The sequence below is a fragment of the Apodemus sylvaticus genome, chromosome 9 (assembly GCF_947179515.1).
Source record: "Apodemus sylvaticus chromosome 9, mApoSyl1.1, whole genome shotgun sequence".
Classification (NCBI taxonomy): Eukaryota; Metazoa; Chordata; class Mammalia; order Rodentia; family Muridae; genus Apodemus; species Apodemus sylvaticus.
This window is the reverse complement of record NC_067480.1, coordinates 21,504,254-21,523,052: the sequence shown is the minus strand read 5'-3', so window position 1 is coordinate 21,523,052 and position 18,799 is coordinate 21,504,254. Positions and strand designations below refer to the sequence as shown.

At 45.1% G+C, this 18,799-nt stretch overlaps 1 protein-coding gene across 2 annotated transcripts in view; it reads right to left on the bottom strand.

Moving 5' to 3' along the window:
* The window catches only part of Ndufa10 (NADH:ubiquinone oxidoreductase subunit A10), a 39,635-nt gene extending 28,854 nt beyond the window's left edge, over nucleotides 1-10,781 (bottom strand). The window contains exons 1-5 of one of the 2 annotated variants that reach the window (XM_052192910.1): nucleotides 10,647-10,781; nucleotides 7,893-8,061; nucleotides 6,911-7,126; nucleotides 4,115-4,201; nucleotides 1,115-1,236 (exon numbers count right to left, since the gene is read on the bottom strand). In XM_052192910.1, coding sequence (XP_052048870.1) covers nucleotides 1,115-1,236; nucleotides 4,115-4,201; nucleotides 6,911-7,126; nucleotides 7,893-8,061; nucleotides 10,647-10,721 — 669 coding nt within the window. In that variant the 5' untranslated portion in view covers nucleotides 10,722-10,781. Of the gene's footprint in view, nucleotides 1-1,114; nucleotides 1,237-4,114; nucleotides 4,202-6,910; nucleotides 7,127-7,892; nucleotides 8,062-10,362; nucleotides 10,563-10,646 lie in introns of those variants that run through there. The other variant, XM_052192911.1, reaches the window with a different exon arrangement.
* Nucleotides 10,782-18,799: the final 8,018 nt, after the last annotated feature.

Genomic DNA, 18,799 nt, shown 5'->3' with positions numbered 1-18,799 from the left:
CACCCACAGACACTGAATAACAGAGTTATCAGCAACTCTGCCGAGGCCTGGCTGCCCATTGTTGATCCCAGAGGACTGCACTGACAGAACAGCAAGAAGCACATGTCTCTCCACAGAAGCTTCCTGTCTTTATACAGCGACTATTTTTGTGTTGGTGAAACTAAGATTTGACTTAGAAAAAACATAGCTGACAGTTCAAATTTGGACTCACAATTATTTGAGACATTTCAAACATGTTATCTAGCATAGCAAAATTGCTTTCTACAGCTTTGGAATATGACTTGGGCTTTCTCAATAACTGCCATAAACAATTTTGCTGAAAGTTATTTTACTAGAGAAATGAAATATTTGCAGTTCCCTCTGTAATTCCATGGCAAGTCCTGATTTATTCATGCAACTTAGAGTGAGCTCTTACGCAGCCTGAGGGACAGGCACAAAAAATGGTTGACTTGTCCTTGTCAGGGGCAGGGAAGAGCTGGTTCACCTGGAGGGTGAGGAAGATGGCTCGGTGGGTTAAGGCGCTCACCACACAGCCTAGATACCAATCTCTGGAACCCAGAAAGTGCAAGGAGAGACCGTCACAAAGTGGTCCTCACACTTCCACGTGTGCTGTGATACATGTACCTCTTGACAACTTACAATACAGGTATTACATACAATAATAGTAATCAATGAATGTTTTAAAAGACACTTGAAGCCACACTAGGAAAGATGCCCGAGTCCTGTGAGGACACAGCACTGAGGATGGGCACTTTAAGCTCAGCGCAGCTCTATCTCCAGCACCGCATGCAAAGGCCATGAACTCCCCACCACCCGCATCTATTAATCTCTCAGTGTCAACCAAAGGGCGACTTTGAATCAGGACATGTGAAGGACATGCAAGTCACTTTCATTTCCAGGACAGCGGCCAGGAGACTCTCAGAGAAGAGAAAGGCCCAGGCAGGGAAGACAAGGTGCTCTGTCTCCCCACAGGAATGACTCAGGGACAGATGTGTTTTTGGTTGGGATCTCCTGCACATGTGTCCTGACCTACAAAGGCCATTGGGAACTGGCACCTGTCACATGCCGATCACAAGAACATGTAGGCACCTGGATCTCATGGGTAATGACTTACATCTCCTTTCTTCTGGATCCTGCTCTGTATCTCCGGCACAGGCACATCGATATAGATGACTGCGTGTGGTGGCAGGTACTCCGGGAGAGTGAGCCGCTTGATTTCATAATAGTGGTCCACACCTACAAGAGAGCCCAGCATCATCACACTCCAGACGGCTACAGGCTTCTTCTGGTACAAGGATCTAAATCATGACCTGATCTAACCACTGCCCACAGGACAGCCCGAGTGTGTCAACCTCACTTCCTGGGCAAGCTAGAGGCACACCTACATATCTCCATATGTTTCTTGAGCTAGGATGCATGAAACACCCACTGGGTATCCATCTATTTCCTTACAATGCACAGATAAGCATCTGCTCTATAGGGGGTTCTAAGTATTTCACAAAGATTCAGCTGAAAAATGTAGGCTACACTTACCTGGGTTCAGAATGCTTGAGAGACTTTGATGCATGACATGTGAGCATCCACTGAATCAGGTTTACACAAAAGTAAAGTGGAGCATGTGACTGCTGCAGTCACCTCACCTCGGCCCCCAGCACACACACACACACACACACCCCACAGTCCTGATGATCACTCTTGTTCTTAGAAAGAACCATCACCCAGGTCATCACACACACTATCCACACTAGCCCCAATAGGGAGAATGCACTAGGTTCACAGTGGGATAGCCACACTTGGATACCTCTACACAGTGTTGAGAAATACTGTTTCCATGGTAAATCATCCAGAAGTGACAAGTGGATGCTTGCACTAAGCCCATGGAAAGACATTTCACTTGACTTCTGAAATGTTCCAGTGACCCTCGAGGTCACTGTGTTGAAGGCTATATTGGACTGCTCTGTGACCAAGACCAAGGAAAAGCAAGTAGAGGAGCAGGAAGTGTGATGGAGGAGGCAGGCCCATGGGCCCAGGGCACCTGCCCCAACTGTCCTGACCATGCCTACACAGGGAGAGAGCTATGCCCCCTTGCCCTGCTTGCTAGACTTGCAATAGCAGCCCCTGCCCTCTGCTGGCTTCTGTTCCACCTCATTTGCCTCCTTGTTTACATCAACATCCCATTCCTTAGGCCACTCCCCCCCTGGACGCCATTAACATCAGCTAATGTGCTTTTCCCTATTCTGGCACTAACATGACCAACCACAGTCACTAACCCCACACAGGAGAAGCCAACGGCCACCCGCTACAGCACACGCGGCCTGGCCAACCCTCCTCCCTTCAGCTACCCATGAGCACACATAGCCATGGGGCTTTACCCGTTGGGGTTTCCGCCTCCTCAGATGTGGGACCCAGGAGCTGGCTGCCTCTCTGTTATCTCATGGGCATTATCAAGTCGAAACAGGCCCACTACGGGCCTGCAGTGCGGGCTGCAAACTACACCTGCTGGCACCTATTCCTCAGGCCTTAGCAGCATCAATCTATCTGTAGGTGTATCTTGAGCTGATCTCAGAGAATCTCACATCCAAGAGTAGCAGACAGAAGCCACCATGCAGCCTGATTCCTCTTCATTCTAGAAAGTAGTTTTCCATCATGCTCCTGCTGTGCTTCTGCAAGAGTGACCACTGTCCGTGGTCACTTTAGCTCCTGCCACCAGTGTCCTCCAACCTAGGCCACCTGCTCCCTTCCTACGTCCTCCCAACTGCTTCCTTCCCTGGGACTTCCCTCGCCATATGTTCTCTCCAGACATTCCTGTGACCACCTAACTGGCAAATCTTCCTTCTCACACCTAAATGCTCAGTGGTCCCTCGGTGTTTCCAGAAGGCACCCAAGCTTCCCACCTCGATAAGCTGCCAGTCCTTGCTTGTGCATACCCTGACTGCCACTCCAACACCACACTGCCTGCCCCCAGGCCTCCTTTTACAACAGCACTCACCTAATGCTGACGATTTGGCTGTCCTCACTCCCTCCTGCACTCGGGTGTTTGATCCCCGAAGGACATTTACCACAGGAGCTGTCCCTGGGCATGACGCCTACTCCTGCCACTTTAGCCAGACTGCAGGGTGCTCCTTCACAGCACTCTGAGCCAGCTGAGGGGTGTCAAGGATGCTGTTCCTCACTTCTGCTGCCTTAATGCCCCTTCCCAGGGACAGCAAAAGCCTTGCTTGGTGTGCCTGTGCATCCAGCCAGAACTGTGCTCACAGTGGCTCAGAAATACCCGTTGACCAACCTCAACTGCTGCTTGGCATGTATAGGGCAGGCTTGCCCTCAGGCAGAAGCGAAATGTTTCTGCCCACTCTTTCTGTTCCCCATGCATAGGTGCATGACCTCTAGCCACCCACCAGGAAACAGCAGGGCCAGAGCCAGAGCCTCAGGTTGCAACCATTCCTTTGCTTGCCTCAGTTTCCCTGATCAAGAAAACTCACTCTGACCTCCAGGTTTCAGTGCCCACTGGTGCAGCCACCAAGCACACAGGCAAGAACCCGACCCTGAACTGATGCAGGCCAAGCACAGCATGGGCAAGCTCTTCACAGATACACCAGTCTCCCTGCCTGTCGCAGGTCAGTCTACTTTAACTTTTATTCTTTCTCCTCTGTTATCTGTCAATGATGCAACCAGTGCCAGTGTTCCTAAGATAGGGTCATCAATTGGAGGGAAGCAATGACACTGGCAACTGTGCAAGGACAGAGGGGAAAGTAAAACAACCCAAGTCTAAAAACCCACATGCTAGAAACTGGAGAGTTCAGCACAATTAGTTACACAGGCCAAGGACAACTCGTGATGCTGTAGTAATGAACTGAGGGCCAGGGGTCTCCTAGGGACGGCTGCAGGAGCTGTGGTATTCCTGAGCACCAAGGATGCCACTTTGCTTACAGGGTAAGTGAAGGGAAAAAAGAGAGCTATTTAGGGTGAAGATGACAGTGGGAACCTGGTGACTCCCTTCTCCCTGGGGAATATGCTATGCCACAGCACTTATTTCATTCAAAATAACCTCCCCTTGCCCTCTTTAGGGCATGCCCGTCAGCAGAGGCCCAAGCACCCCAGGGCTTAAACAGCTTACACTGCTTCCGGATGAAGCCCTGGTTGTACATGGCCTCCAGGAAGACAAAGTCACTGTAGATGGAGCGCTCCAAGACCACACCTTGTCCTGTCAAAACAGGGAAAAAAATAATTTGAACCAAATGATAAAAAAGTACTTCTAACTAGAAATTTCATTTTAGAAATGGAAAGCCAAGAACAACAGAAATGCAGTCTCTGCCATTCAAAGACTATGCTCTGTACAAAAGGAAAGCCCTTAAACCACAGTGCTCTTTTGGTCTGGGTAGCACTGTCTTCTCTATCCCCTGTGACAGAGGACTCCTGAGGACCACTGGGACCCCTCTGAACTAGCACCTCCCCTACTGCATGCCCTACTTTTCAACAGCCATCAGGGCCTCTCAAGCATCTGAACATAAAGAATTAAGTATACAAAGTTTCAAGTTCAGGATACTTTCATTTTTAGTTGGCTCATGTGTCTAAAAATGAAACAGACTTTTAGGTAAGTTCTGTGTAAGATCTTAAGTCTCAAATGGGCTAGCACAAGAGATGGAATTCCAGTGTTTGTTACAATGCTGTACCACAGGGCCAAAGCAACAGTCTTTTTTCTTGTGATACCATCCCCATCATTAAAGAAAACTTCGTGTTCTCTTTTGACAGCAGCTTCAGCTTCCTGCCTCACAGCAAGCGTGTCCAGAAGACCCTGCTTCAGCTTCCTGCCTCACAGCAAGCGTGTCCAGAAGACCCTGGCTCAGGGCGTTCTGATTTGCTTTCTAGACCAGCAGTTAGGAAGCAGTCTCAGGGCACTTCTTCCTCGAGGTCCAGTGTCTTCTACATCTTTTGGCATAATCTGAGAGGCGTACAGCCCCTGGGGACACTCCGGTCTTTGAGGTGGTTGTGCTGAAGAAGCCAAAGGTGAATATTCCCACCCATTCAGTGAGAAGGTGAACAGGAGGTTCACAGAAGACACTGTCTCACAATTACATCTAGATCCTTCCTTCTCAGCAGCAGGACACTTCCACATTCAGCCTGATGAGGTTGTGCTCAAACCTCCCAAGGCCTCCTCTCTCCTTCAGAGTAGAGACTTCCAAAGTTTAAAGCCTCAACTGTTAACTTCTTACCTTTATTACCCACATCACCAGCTCCACTCATTGCAACATAATCACTCAAGGTCTTCCAGAGTCCCTGCAATCCATCCTGCGAGGCCCAGGCACAGCTTGCCCCTCATGAAGAATGGGCCCCAGGGCTCCACTCACCACAGAGAGAAAACTGGTTGTTCTGTAACTTCACCTAGGACTAGCTTCCCCAGAGCACTCACCACCACTCACTCCTGTCCTGCAGATTTCCAGTCAGTCTTTACTCTCCTATGAAAATCTAAGCCTCCTTCCTGTTGTGTTCCTGGCTTTTGGAATAAGCCTAGCACACAACAGGTAGTCACAATGTTTAGTGACTGAACACAGCATAAAAATGAAACAAATCACTGTGACCTTAACATGCAAAGTGTTTCTTTTTAATTCAAGAAACAAGTAGTTAGAAAATAAGGACGAATATGCTTCTAAAAGAAAATGGACTGCCCTGAAAGCCAGTATCATTTCCAAGCTACTGCTTGGGTTTCCTTGAGGTAGGTCCTGGTACACAACCAGACCACATAAGTTTCTAGCAGTAACACTAAGACAACAGCTTCCACCCATGGAAGGAAATAATCATTAATACAAATGGAAAATAAAAGTCAAGACACTTCTGTGACAACTTCAGCCCAACCTGGGGGTCTATGGGCACATGTTGTGTGCTTAGAACCCAGAGTCCCAGGCAATGGGTCCCAAATGCAACCTTGTGAAACAGCTGTATGAGCTCTCTTGAGGTCTTGCTGAAAACACATCCTTGTTCTCACAGCTCGAAATCACTGAGCCAACTCCCAGAGGCAGCTGAACTTGTTTCTAAGCCTAGCATCCACCGCAACGAAGCCACTGCTAAAGGAAGCAGACATAGCCTTAACTATAAACCACCCAGTCTTTCTCACACAATCTGTCCATCAATCATGGGCAGCCATACAAAGTAGACACAGCCTTCCACACCAGCTCCCCCTTCTCCCACGCAACTCACTCACCAATCACAGGGCAGCCACTGCTATAAGGGTAGACACAGCCTTAGTTATCAAACACATCCTTTCTCTCCCCCCCCCCCCCCACATGATGTACCACTGTGAATACTGTTCCTGGTACACAGCTTTGGCTACAGGGTCAGCAGGATGTCTACTGTTTGCTTTCAGGGCATTCTGGGTTGAGGACAGCTGTATTCTGACCTTATCTACACACACTCTGGATCTGTCCTCTGCCCTCCTCTCATGTCCTAACTGCTTCCTGGTCCCTGCTGCCAGTCTCCCACTCTACACATTGTGTGCCCAAACATTTACTTGGATAGCATCTGAGGACACACTTTCTTCTAACTGAATGGGTGCCAGGACCCCTACCTCTGCCACCTTTTCAAGGTTTAACTTTTAACCTGACCACTGTCCCTCCAGAAAACCCGCTAGCTGTCATCCATGTCTCTTTCTATAGGACATGCAGTCCATCCTCATGAATGTGACTTCACATTCTCCCAATCACCTGAATGCTGTCCTCCAAATGCAGTGTCATACCATCTACAAGGGGCAGATCTCCCTGCCGTGGGCAGCAATGATAAGGCTGTGCTATTCTGAGTCTGCAACATCAGGGATTTCGAGGACTTACGATCTTACACAGAACGTATCTTTTCAGAAAACTTCTCCTCAGAAAAGAATCAAGGAGCATGCCCTCCACCCCGACCAAGGACACAACGGTACCTGTGCTCAATAGGTGCTCCAGGGCGTCTGAGTACTGCAGGAGGCGGCTGGCGTACAGCCAGGACTGCAGGCGGTAGCTGTTGCCGTCGTTGCTCTTGGGATCATCATAAAATTTCTCTAAACTACAGCTGCCGCTGAATTCTATGTCGAGGGGCCGTCCGTCACCTGTGGTGCTGCTTGAGTACTGGATCCCTGCTTCTGGAAAGTGCTTCATGCCTATGGAGAGAAGACCTGGATGGAGCCTGGGCAGCCTACACACTCCTCCTGCGAGTGTGCAGTGGGGCGGAAATCACAGAGAATCTGAATGTTATTGCCAGGGCTGGGTGTCAAAACCCAAGGACAAGTTTCCCTCACGCCCACGCTTCATCACATGTTCAAGACGCACATTCTGTGCTGTGGACAACAGCTAAGGAGTATGCTTCTTCATTCTCTACAACAAGCAGCCCAGCCCAGCCCCTCCCAAACCTCACCCCACTGCTGCACTCCAGTATCCCCAAAGGCAAGCAGGCAGATGGCTGCCTGAGGAAGGGAAGGGATCTGCCTATCTCCCGTCACCCCACGTGAGGATGAGCGGAGGCAGTGACAGCCCCTCTGGCCGGGCGGCTCAGACAAGGATCCTGCTGCACTCCCAGGTAAAGCCCAGTTCCAACTGGTAACTGCCATGGATGTTTCAACGTTACCTTTGAGAGATTAAGACCCCTCTCCTAATCTGGTGGTTTTGAGACAGGGTCTCCCCGTGAAGCTATCAGCGGCCTAGTACTCACTACATAGCCCAAGCGCCCCTCGATCTCATCGCAATCCTCTTGCTGAAGCCTTGCAAACACCCAGATTATAAACATAGACTCAACAAGCAATTAGAAAATGTAAAAGTCCTCTGTTAGGCCTACATTTACCTAGTCACTAGCCAAGCAGAAGCTAAGTGGGACAAGCAGCCACGTGACCGACAGGCCAGGCCCATCCTGCCGGTGCGTACGATGCGTACCTAGCTGCTGTGCGATCTCCTTTGCGAGCTTGCTCTTCCCAGAGCACAGGTTCCCGTCCACTGTGATCACTCGGCTGTACTCATGCAGCTTTTTGGTTGTCTTATCACCGAGAATGGAGGCCAAAAGTCCATACCGCAGCCTGCAGTGCACGCTGGTATGGATCCGTCCCTGAAAACACAACACCACATCACCTCTTGGTTACTGCAGGGATTATCGGGCATTATGTAAAACACTAAGAGGCTCCTCTTATTTAATGACCTGACTCCCTTCTTCAGTGTAAGCTCTCTGAGAGTTGGCTATTTTACCTTCTTAGGTCTCAGAACAGGGCTGGAAACTGGAAACTGGATGGATGAACAGATGAACAGGATGGATATGCACAAATGGCAGTAGAGAGGGGCACCTGACAAAATAAAGTACTCTCTGATCTAGGCTTTTGCCTTAGCTGTTACCTAATTACCCTACCACTGAGTAAACACTTTAAGCATGGGAAAGCAAGAAAACTTAGGCTTTTTTTTTTGTTGTTGTTGTTGTTTTGGATTTGTTTTTTTCAAGACAGGGTTTCTCTGTATAGCCCTGGCTGTCCTGGAACTCACTCTGTAGACCAGGCTGGCCTCGAACTCAGAAATCCGCCTGTCTCTGCCTCCCAGAGTGCTGGGATTACAGGCATGCGCCACCACCACCCGGCGAAAACTTAGGCTTAAGAAGAGTTTCCATGCTCTACCCGAGTATGATGCCATCAACAGTGGGAACTGCCCACGATCCACAAACAGAGCAATATAAGCATTAGTTCTGCCTTTCTTCAATTCCATAACCACCCAAAGAACCCGAATGCCCAGGCTCTGTGGAAGAAGCATCATCTCCCTCTCTGATGCACGGATGCAAAGGTTCTCCTCATACCTCTCTCCTCGAGGCAAGGGATATTCTCAGCAGTCTCCCCTCTCTATTCATCAAAATAAAGCTAAAACAATCCACTCTCCCCAAACAAAAATCACCAACTGGGGACAGTGGAGGATACATCATTAAAAGGTAGACAACTGAAAGGGCAGTAAATATTTAAAATACACAAACTTATCTCACAAAGATCACGCAGACGGCATGTAAGTGCCTAAGATACTCCCTCGGGAGCCAGAAGGTGTGCTATGTGTGCTGCTCACTGGATGCTCATAAATGTAAGTGACTTCCAGCACCAGTGTCAGCAAGATCGCACAGATGCTCTGTACTGCTAAGGAGTACAAATGGGACAGTCGGTGGAAGACAGATAGTTTTAAAACTACAGCACATCACTAACGACCCAGCAAACACTTCACCCAATGATAAGAAACATTCCCATTAGAAATCTGCATGTATACTTAAATCAGCTTTTTTTTTTAATTGCCTTGAAGAGGAAATTACCAAGATGGTCTTCAATAGGTAAATGGATAAATGGCAATATAACCAAACTATGGAACTAAAGGGAATGACTAAACAAGCCTTAAAGACAAGAGTGGATCTTTTTTTCCCTTGATGTATTGAGGGGGCTGGTTTTGAGACAAGAGTCTTACTATGTAGCCCTGGCTGGCCTGGAACTCCCTATATACCAGGCTGTTGTCTCATGTTGTGACTAAAGGTGTGCACCACAGTATCTGGCTTAAAATTATTCTTTAGATTGTGATTGTGTGTGTGTGTGTGTGTTAAAAGAGAAGACAAGAACTCTTAACAGCTGTACAGCAACACTAATGAATTGTAAAAGTATATGTAAACAAAGAAAGCATATGACAGGTAATACATATGACTGATTACCCGAGTCTAGGAAAAGCAAAATCATCAAAAGCACAGTGGCTGTCATGAGTTAAAAGGGTAGAAAATAAATGAATATTAAGGACAATAGACTTTTTAGGGCTGTGAATTACTCTGTGAGTACTGTAAAGGACAAGATATAACATTGCTCACTGTAAAATAATAACACTTTACAGCATATGGAATGAACTCTGCACGCAAATCTTAGGGTGGAACACAGAATGCGACTGAACTTCTGACATACAAATATGTGAAGCGACCTTACTGAAGGGGGCGATGTGAAGATACAGGGGAATGAGTGTAGTCTCTAATGTTCAAGGTCAAAAGTGCATTGTGAATATGCGCTCTGCTCTAGTTGGTGTGATCCTAATGGGGCTTAAGCTGACAGCGCTAATTCATAATGGGGCTTAGGCTGACAGTGCTGATCCAGGTTCACATTCACACACATCTCATCTCTCTCTGGCTCACAGCCATACCTCTCTCTTACACAGATTACTCCTATTCAAAATAAAAATCCTTAGCAGGATTGTCAACCCATTTACAATTTAACACCTATGTAGTTCTCGCTACTAGAAATCAAAGAAGTTATAATGCCGTCATAAAAGGTGTTCTGTTTGCAGCCACGGTCCCCTAGGCACCTATCACCCACTGTTTGGCATGCACCTTAAGAAGTCCTAATCCTCCCCAATCTACCCCAAATCTGTTGTTGCTCCACATCACGTCACCCCACAGTCTACAAGGCGTTCGACAAAGCAGCTTCGCCAATCACGAACGGATGAGCATGCGGGCCCAGGCTCCAGGGCTCCGGCATCTCGGTTCCCCAAGTGCAGCCGGGAAAGTGAGTCCCGCTGCACCCGGGAGCTGTGAGTGGAGGCCTCAGGAGCTCGCGGCTCATGGGTCTGACCGACAATGCCGGAGCGTCAGGGCTCGGAGCCGACAGGCCGAGATCCAAGCGAGGAAAGCCACCCGCCGCTCACCACGCGCTGGGCTCCGGCCGCGAGGCCGCGCGCGGGCGCGGACGCTGGGACAAGTCTCAGCAACCTCAAGGCCATTGCTTCGCCGGCTCAAGGACCAGAGGGACAGGAACGCGACGGGGTCCTATCTTGTCCGCGGCGCGGTGTCATGACGTCACGACCGAGTGTTCGCGGCGCCTGTAGAAAAATCTTCCGGAGATGGGGCGGGGCCAGAGGGAAGGGGCGGAGCTTAGGTCTGGATCCTTGCTCTGGGGCGTGGGCTTAGATTGTTTGGGCTGAGAGTGCGGCTTGCGTCTTTGACAGTTGCATTATGAGTGTGGCAAAGGGCTAGAAGATCTGCCTGAGCCTTGTGGATTGCAAGAGAGGCTGCCAGCTTTGAGCTAGGGTTCTCGCAGATGCTTGAGTTGTGTGACAAAAGTGTGACCTCCCCTCTCTCCCGGTTTTCTGTGGGGTGGATCCACTCGCTCCCCAGATTCTGTGGTGAGAACCTGCTGCCTCCTTGGTCCAGGCCCGAGTTCTGACAAGAGGACCTACTTCTTGGTTTCTATGGACGCTACCCACTCCCAGTCTGAGTTCTGTAGGGAGGATCCGCTCCCTGCCCTCCTGATCGCTGAGAAGAGAGCCCATTCCCCATCTCGGTTCTATAGACATCACTCTCTCCCCATCCAGGTTTCTGAGAGAGGGACTTTTCACCAGCCTGTGAACCCTGTGAGAGCCACCCGCTCACGACCATGTTCTGAGCTCTTTAGTACTAAGAGCTGAGGTGGCCTCAGGCCTGGTAGCACTATATCTCCAGTGTAAAGCTCCCTGCCTCACTTCCACAGCTGCCGACTTAATAGTCACCTGGAAAGCTCTTCAGCACCAAGACCCTCTGAGGCTAAGATGGAAAAGCGTGAAGAAGCCAGGAAAATGCTGACAGGGAAGAGGATCGTGGGGGACAATGGAGAGTTCTGGGCTGGGTGTGGACCAACTTCCATGTAGTTGGCACAACCCCACCCCCCCACCCCCCATTGCATTTCTGGATTTCTAGAAAGCCCCGTGTCCTTTCCAGTACATTGAGAACCGGAGGGGGAGCCTACTCCACATTCCTTTTGCATCCTGATAACTATCTCATTTCCCAGCTCCCCTTCGGTGTACTAGGTGTCAGTCTCAGGCTCACCCTTAAGGAAAGACACTGCCTTTCCTCCCAAGATAAGGTCTCTGTGCTTGACAACTTCTAGTGAAAACAACGGTGTGATGCATGTAATTAGACTGCCTGTCTTCATGGTGCTACTTAAGCTGCAGTCAGTCCAACTGCCCCAAGTTTGCTGCAAGCTTTTGTTGTGAGTTAACTGTGAGATTTTTTTTTTTAATATCGACAATTGGGTGAGCCTTGAATGTCTGGATTAGCCTCCCTCCACTTGATTATATATCATTCTTATAGCAATGAGTTCTACTTAAATTTTTAAAAATAATTCTTTATATGTTCACGAAGAATGATGGTCTATGTTTATTCTAGGGACTCTCTTTGTCTTGCCTTAATATCAAGATACTATAGGCTTCAACAAAGTGACCTGGGGAGCAATTCCACCCTTACATTTTCCCTGCATGCTTGTGACCAAGCGAGCAGGTTTCTTGATGGGGGTTGAGGCTCTCCTGGAGCTGTTGGAGGAACTCTTCAGCCATTCAGAGGGAGAATAAGCCTACTTGGGTGGCAGCTCTCATCGCCATCAAGACTTTTCTATAGAATAGTTGGCTGAGAGAAGCTTTCCAAATGAAAGCAGAAGGCTGGGGTCTTAGTCAGGGTTTTTATCCCTGCACAAAACATCATGGCCAAGAAGCAAGTTGGGGAGGAAAGGGTTTATTCAGCTTACACTTCCACATTGCTGTTCTTCACCAAAGGAAATCAGGACTAGAACTCAAGTAGGTCAGGAAGCAGGAGCTGATGCAGAGGCCATGGAGGGATGTTGCTTACTGGCTTGCTTCCCCTGGCTTGCTCACCTTGCTTTTTTATAGAATCTAAGACTACCAGCCCAGGGATGGCACCACCCACAATGAGACCTCCCATCTTTGATCATGAATTGAGAAAATGCCTTACAGTTGGATTTCATGAAGGCATTTCCTCAGGGGAGGTTCCTGTCTCTGTGATAACTCCAGCTTGTGACAAGTTGACACACAAAACCAGTCAGGACAGCTGGAGACTTGACCACAGAGAATAATGGAGAATGGAAGTTTCATATCTAGCACTCAGGGAATGGGTTTTTAAATCACATTTTGTGGCTGAAAAAAAACTGTAGCATCATTAGTGTAGTGTCTCATGTGTATACATAAAATACTCAGAATAATCATATTTAGAAAATGGGGGATGACTAGAAGAAGAACCTAAATGAAAGTAATGTTTAGTCCAACATGAGGAATAGTGAATCATCCCTACAGGTAAATTTATCTGCAAACTGTAACACCTAGATTCACCACTAAAAATACTGCAAAATCTTGGTCCCCAAACATAAGAAAATAATGATGGAATTATTTTAGAGATGTACAAAGTATCCATTGGAAGGTGGAAGACAAGGAGAGGACACAAACAGAAAACAGTGATTTCATGAAACTAAAAACAGTCTGCACTGCAAGAGAAACAACTAAAAGAAAACAGTGATTTCATGAAACTAAAAACCTTCTGCACAGCAAGAGAAACAACTAAAAGAAATGATAGCCTACATAATGGGAAAAAATCTTTGCTTGCTCCATACCTGTCGTATGATTGATGTCTAGAATATACAAAGAACTCACCAAACAGCTCATTCCATAAACAGACCAGTAAAATGGACAGGTAGTTTTCAAAAGATGAAGCACTGGTGGTCAATAAACATGAAAAAATGTAAAGACATTAATGATCAAAGAAATGCAATAAAAAGTACATTAAGATTCCATCTCACCCCAGTCACCATGGCAGTCATAAAGAAAATGAATAACAACAAGTTCTGGTGAGGATGTGGACTTAAAAGAATTATATCTATACAATGCTGGTGTTAATGTAAACTAAGTCAGCCCGTCTGAAAATCATTATTGAGATTTTCTTTTCAAAAACTGGAACTAGAGCTACCATGTGACTAAGCTATACCACATCCAGGTGCTTGACCAAAATTTCCAAGTCAACATGCCACAAAAATACATGTACCACATGTTTATTGCAACATTGCTCAAAATAGCTAAGTTATGGAGCCAACTTAAGTGTCCAGCATCAGAGGGATGAGGAAAATGTGCTGGGTTTTGTTTAGCCATCTTGAAGTTGTGATATTTGGAGGCAGGGGTGGGGGTGGGGGAACGAAGCTTGACATTATCATATTAAGCAAATTAAGTTGGAAAGGCAAACATCTTTTCTCCCACTGGTAGGTCCTAACATGCATAGACAGATAAAATCATGTACATGCCGGTGATATAAAAATAGAAGGGAAACTGGGGGGCAGAGGGAGTGATGTGAAATGTAAGAAGAGAGGAGAGCGTCGTGAGGTGTGGGAGGTGTTCAAAGCAGATTACATACATGCATGAAGTGGCCTTGTACAAGGGTGCAACCTTTTGAGTCATTAAAATGAAAAAAATCATACCTAAGCCTTCAAATTATATGACAACCTTAGTTGTTCTGCACTGAAGAAATTTGTAGGATTTGTAATTCAAATATCACTCAACCCAAAAAGAGAAATTTCCTAAGCACATATGTTTTATTGAAGATTTTTACTTAATACATTAATATATAATACTAAATATGTACAGTTTTCTCCAGAAGACAGAAGAGATAATGCTTACCACCACATGTTATGTTGGCATAACTGTCAAGGACAGTACAAAAATTTAAGACCTCTCTAAGAACTGCATAAGAAACCCTACATAAGAAACACCAGCAAATTGAATCCAGCAACACATAAAACGAGTGGTACACTACGAGCAAATGGGATGACGTCCAAAGAGACCTGATGTCTTAAAATCAACTAATATATAAAACAAACTAAGCAAAAGAAATAAGTGTGATCAGATTGCCTGGTTCATGAAAAGCATTTGACTGAACTCAATATTCCTTAAAATAAAAGAATACATCTGCTCCAACAAAGACTACAGGGCGATTGCTTCATCTTCATAAAGCATGCCCACAAAATCCTAAAGCTAACATCATGTGAATTGAGAAGGAATGGGATTTGCCTTTTGAATAAAAAGCAAGAGTTTCTGCTTTCTCACACTTACTCAAAAATGGAACCCGTACTCACCATAAAAAGTACAAATGATATAAGTGGAATGTATATTTGGAAAGAAAGAGATACAAATATTTGTAGATTATATTATTTTTACTCAGAAAATCCAAAGAAGTTGACCAAAACCAGCTTCTAGAATAAATAGCAAGTTCAGCTAAGCTGTGCAACCCAAAATGCAAAAGCAAGCAAACAAAAATAAAAAGATAAACAAACATAGACACATAGAGAGAAAATACACAGTATTCTGCATGCTAACAGCATGTAAAGCAAAGCTGAAGAGCAGATGGAATTCAATTTATATTTGGTCTAAGTAAACTTGTCATACTTGAGTTTAAATATAACATATCTGTAGGTGGGAACATTTATTTTAAAACACTGATATAAGAAATCAAAGAAGACCTGAAAAGGTATATATATATATATATATATATATATATATATATATATATATATATGTGTGTGTGTGTGTGTGTGTATATATAGATATAGATGTAGATATAGATATAGATATAGATATAGATATAGACATAGACATAGATAGATATAGATATAGATAGATATAGATAGATATAGATAGATATAGATAGATATAGATATACATACATACATATACATACATATATATGTTTGTATAGATCCTGTCCATATCAGATCAGAAGAAACAGGCAATGTCAAGTCTCCCAAATTTAATGAAGTTCCAACTAAAACCTCCACAAGGATGTTTTAATGAGCAAAGACAAACTTTCTTAAGTTGCAGAAATGTAAAGATGCTAGAATAGCCACAATGAGTCTAAAAAGAAGAATAAAGTCAGAGAAGTTGATCTTCCACTAATGAGCTTTATTACATGTTGATACAAATTAAGAACAAGTAGTGGTGAGGAGGGCTACCATGTTCATAGAACAAGAACTCGTGAAGCAAAGAGAGTTTCCACAGATGAACCAGCACACATGTTCTCCGCTGTTTCTACAAGGGTGCAAGCATGGTTGCACGGCAGACAGTGTGAGAGCTGTTGGTGAGCTGTGGGGAAGCAAACGAACCTTTAATAACCTTACCACAAGAAAACAACGACAACAACAAAGCCCAGAACAACTGCAAAACAAAACTTAGCTCACAAAACAGATCCTGGATTTGAATGTAGAACTACAAAGCTTTTAGGAAAAAAATAGGAGAAACAGTTTGGGCCTAGGAGTAGGGAAATAGTTTTAACTAAAAGGAAACAAGTTAACTAGATTTATCAAACCCAGAAATGCCTGCTCTGGGAGAGACATTCTTAAGAGGTTGAGACGACAAACTACAGACGGAGAAATTATTTACAAAACACATTATTTGACAACAGACCAGTGTCTAGAATACATAAACAGCTTCCTTAAATTCAGTTTGAAATAATCCAGGGTTGGGCACGGTGGTTGTCACACTCCAAAAGTCAAGTGGTATGCTTCCATTTGTATTATTTTGTTCTTCCTGAAATAAAATTACAGGAAGAACAGGCTAGGTGTTTCTAGAAGCTACAGTATGAGGATGTGGGTGCAAGCCAGCAACACCAGACTTCTTCTGGAGATGGAAATGTTCTGGCCCCTGACATCACGAGCATGCAGATGCTATGACACATGAATCTGTATAACTGATGTAACTTGAACAAGTGCAGCAGGGGGTGCCAGAGTCAGAGCCCTGACACTGAGCTGTACATTAGCCATGCAAGATGACACTAGTGGGAAGACCAGGCAAGGGACACATGGGACTACTGTCTGTATTATCTCTAAAAGAAAACTTGAGATTATATTGTGTGTGTTACAATAAACCAACAGGATTTTAAATTTTAAACCGAAGAGATACTTTTTGTGTTATAATTTTTAGAAATTCAAGCACCGGTAAGAAGGACTGTTAACCAAAGCTACAAGGTAGTTTTAAGAAACTGAAACTATACCGGAAGATAGGTGCTCATTGTTTTCTGGTTAAAAATTGTGGATGTAACATTTGCCCACAAACTAATCTGTAGATTCAACACAATCCCACAAATATGAACCCACAAGCTTTTTATTTGGTCTACATTGACAAGCAGATTTTGAGATGTGCAACTCTTCCTTTCTGGAAAACTTAGGAGAAAAAAAGGTGGCCTCAACTAGAAGCAGGTGAATGGAAGACATGCTAACGGGCTTCCTGGCACATGAAAAGCTACATTCAAGAAAGCCCTGGAGTACTGGGTGCAGGAAGAGACAGGTTGGTGTGAACCAGGTTCATCTTCAGTAAGAGTGCCTGCAGAGAGAGGTGCCAGGGGGAGGGAAGGAGGGAGAAAGGGAGGGGGGGCAGAGGGATGGAGGAAGGAAGAGAGAGAAAGAGAGAACAAGAATAGAAAGAAATTAGGGAAACAACACCCTTCACAATAGTCACGAATAGTATAAAATATCTTGGTGTGACTCTAACTAAGCAAGTGAAAGATCTGTATGACAAGAACTTCAAGTTTCTGAAGAAAGAAATAAAAGAAGAGCTTAGAAGATGGAAAGATCTCCCATGCTCATGTATTGCCAGGATTAATATAGAAAAAATGGCCATCTTGCCAAAAGCAATCTACAGATTCAATGCAATTCCCATCAAAATTCCAACTCAATTCTTCATAGAGTTAGAAAGAGCAATTTGTAAATTCATCTGGAATAACAAAAATCCCAGGATAGAAAAAACTATTCTCAACAATGAAAGAACTTCTGGGGGAATCACTATCCCTGACCTCAAGCTGTATTACAGAGCATTAGTGATAAAAACTGCATGGTATTGGTACAGTGACAGGCAGGAAGAGCAATGGAGTAGAATTGGACACCCAGAAATGAACCCACACACCTATGGTCACTTGATCTTTGACAAAGAAGCTAAAATAATCCAGTGGAAAAAAGACAGCATTTTCAACAAATGGTGCTGGTTCAACTAGTGGTTAGCATTTAGAAGAATGCAAATCAATCCATTCTTATCTCCTTGTACAAAGCTCAAGTCCAAGTGGATCAAGGACCTCCACATAAAACCAGATATACTGAAATTAATAGAAAAGAAAGTGGGGGAAGAGCCTTGAACACATGGGCATAGGGGAAAATTTCCTGAACAGAACACCAATAGCTTATGCTCTAAGATCAAGAATTGACAAATGGGACCTCATAAAATTACAAAGTTTCTCTAAGGCAAAGGACAGTCAAAGGACAAAACAGCAGCCAACAAATTCGGACAAGATCTTTACCAACCCTACATCCTATAGAGGGCCAATATCTAATATATACAAAGAATTCAAGAAATTAGGCTCAAGAGAACCAAATAGCCCTATTAAAAATGGGGTATAGAACTAAACAAAGAATTGTCAACTGAGGAGGACTGAATGAGTGAGAAGCACTAAAAGAAATGTTTAACATCCTTAGTCATAAGGAAAATGCAAATCCAAACAACCCTGAGATTCCACCTCACACCAGTCAGAATGGCTAAGATAAAAAACTCAGGTGACAGCAGATGCTGGCAAGTATGTGGAGAAAGAGGAACACTCCTCCATTGTTGGTGGGAGTGCAAGCCAATACAAACACTCTGGAAATCAGTTTGGCAGTTCTTCAGAAAATTGGACATAGGACTACCTGAGGACCCAGCTATACACTTCTGGGCATATACCCAGAAGATGCTCCAACATGTAATAAGGACACATGCTCCACTATGTTCATAGCAGCCTAATTTATAATAGCCAGAAGCTGGAAAGAACCCAGATGTCCCTCAACAGAGGAATGGATACAGAAAATGTGGTACATTTATACAATAGAGTACTACTCAGCTATTAAAAACAATGAATTCATGAAATTCTTAGGCAAATGGATAGAACTAGAAAATATCATCCCAAGTGAGGCAACCCAGTCACAAAAGAACACACATGGTAGGCACTCATTGATAAGTGGATATTAGCCCAGAAGCTC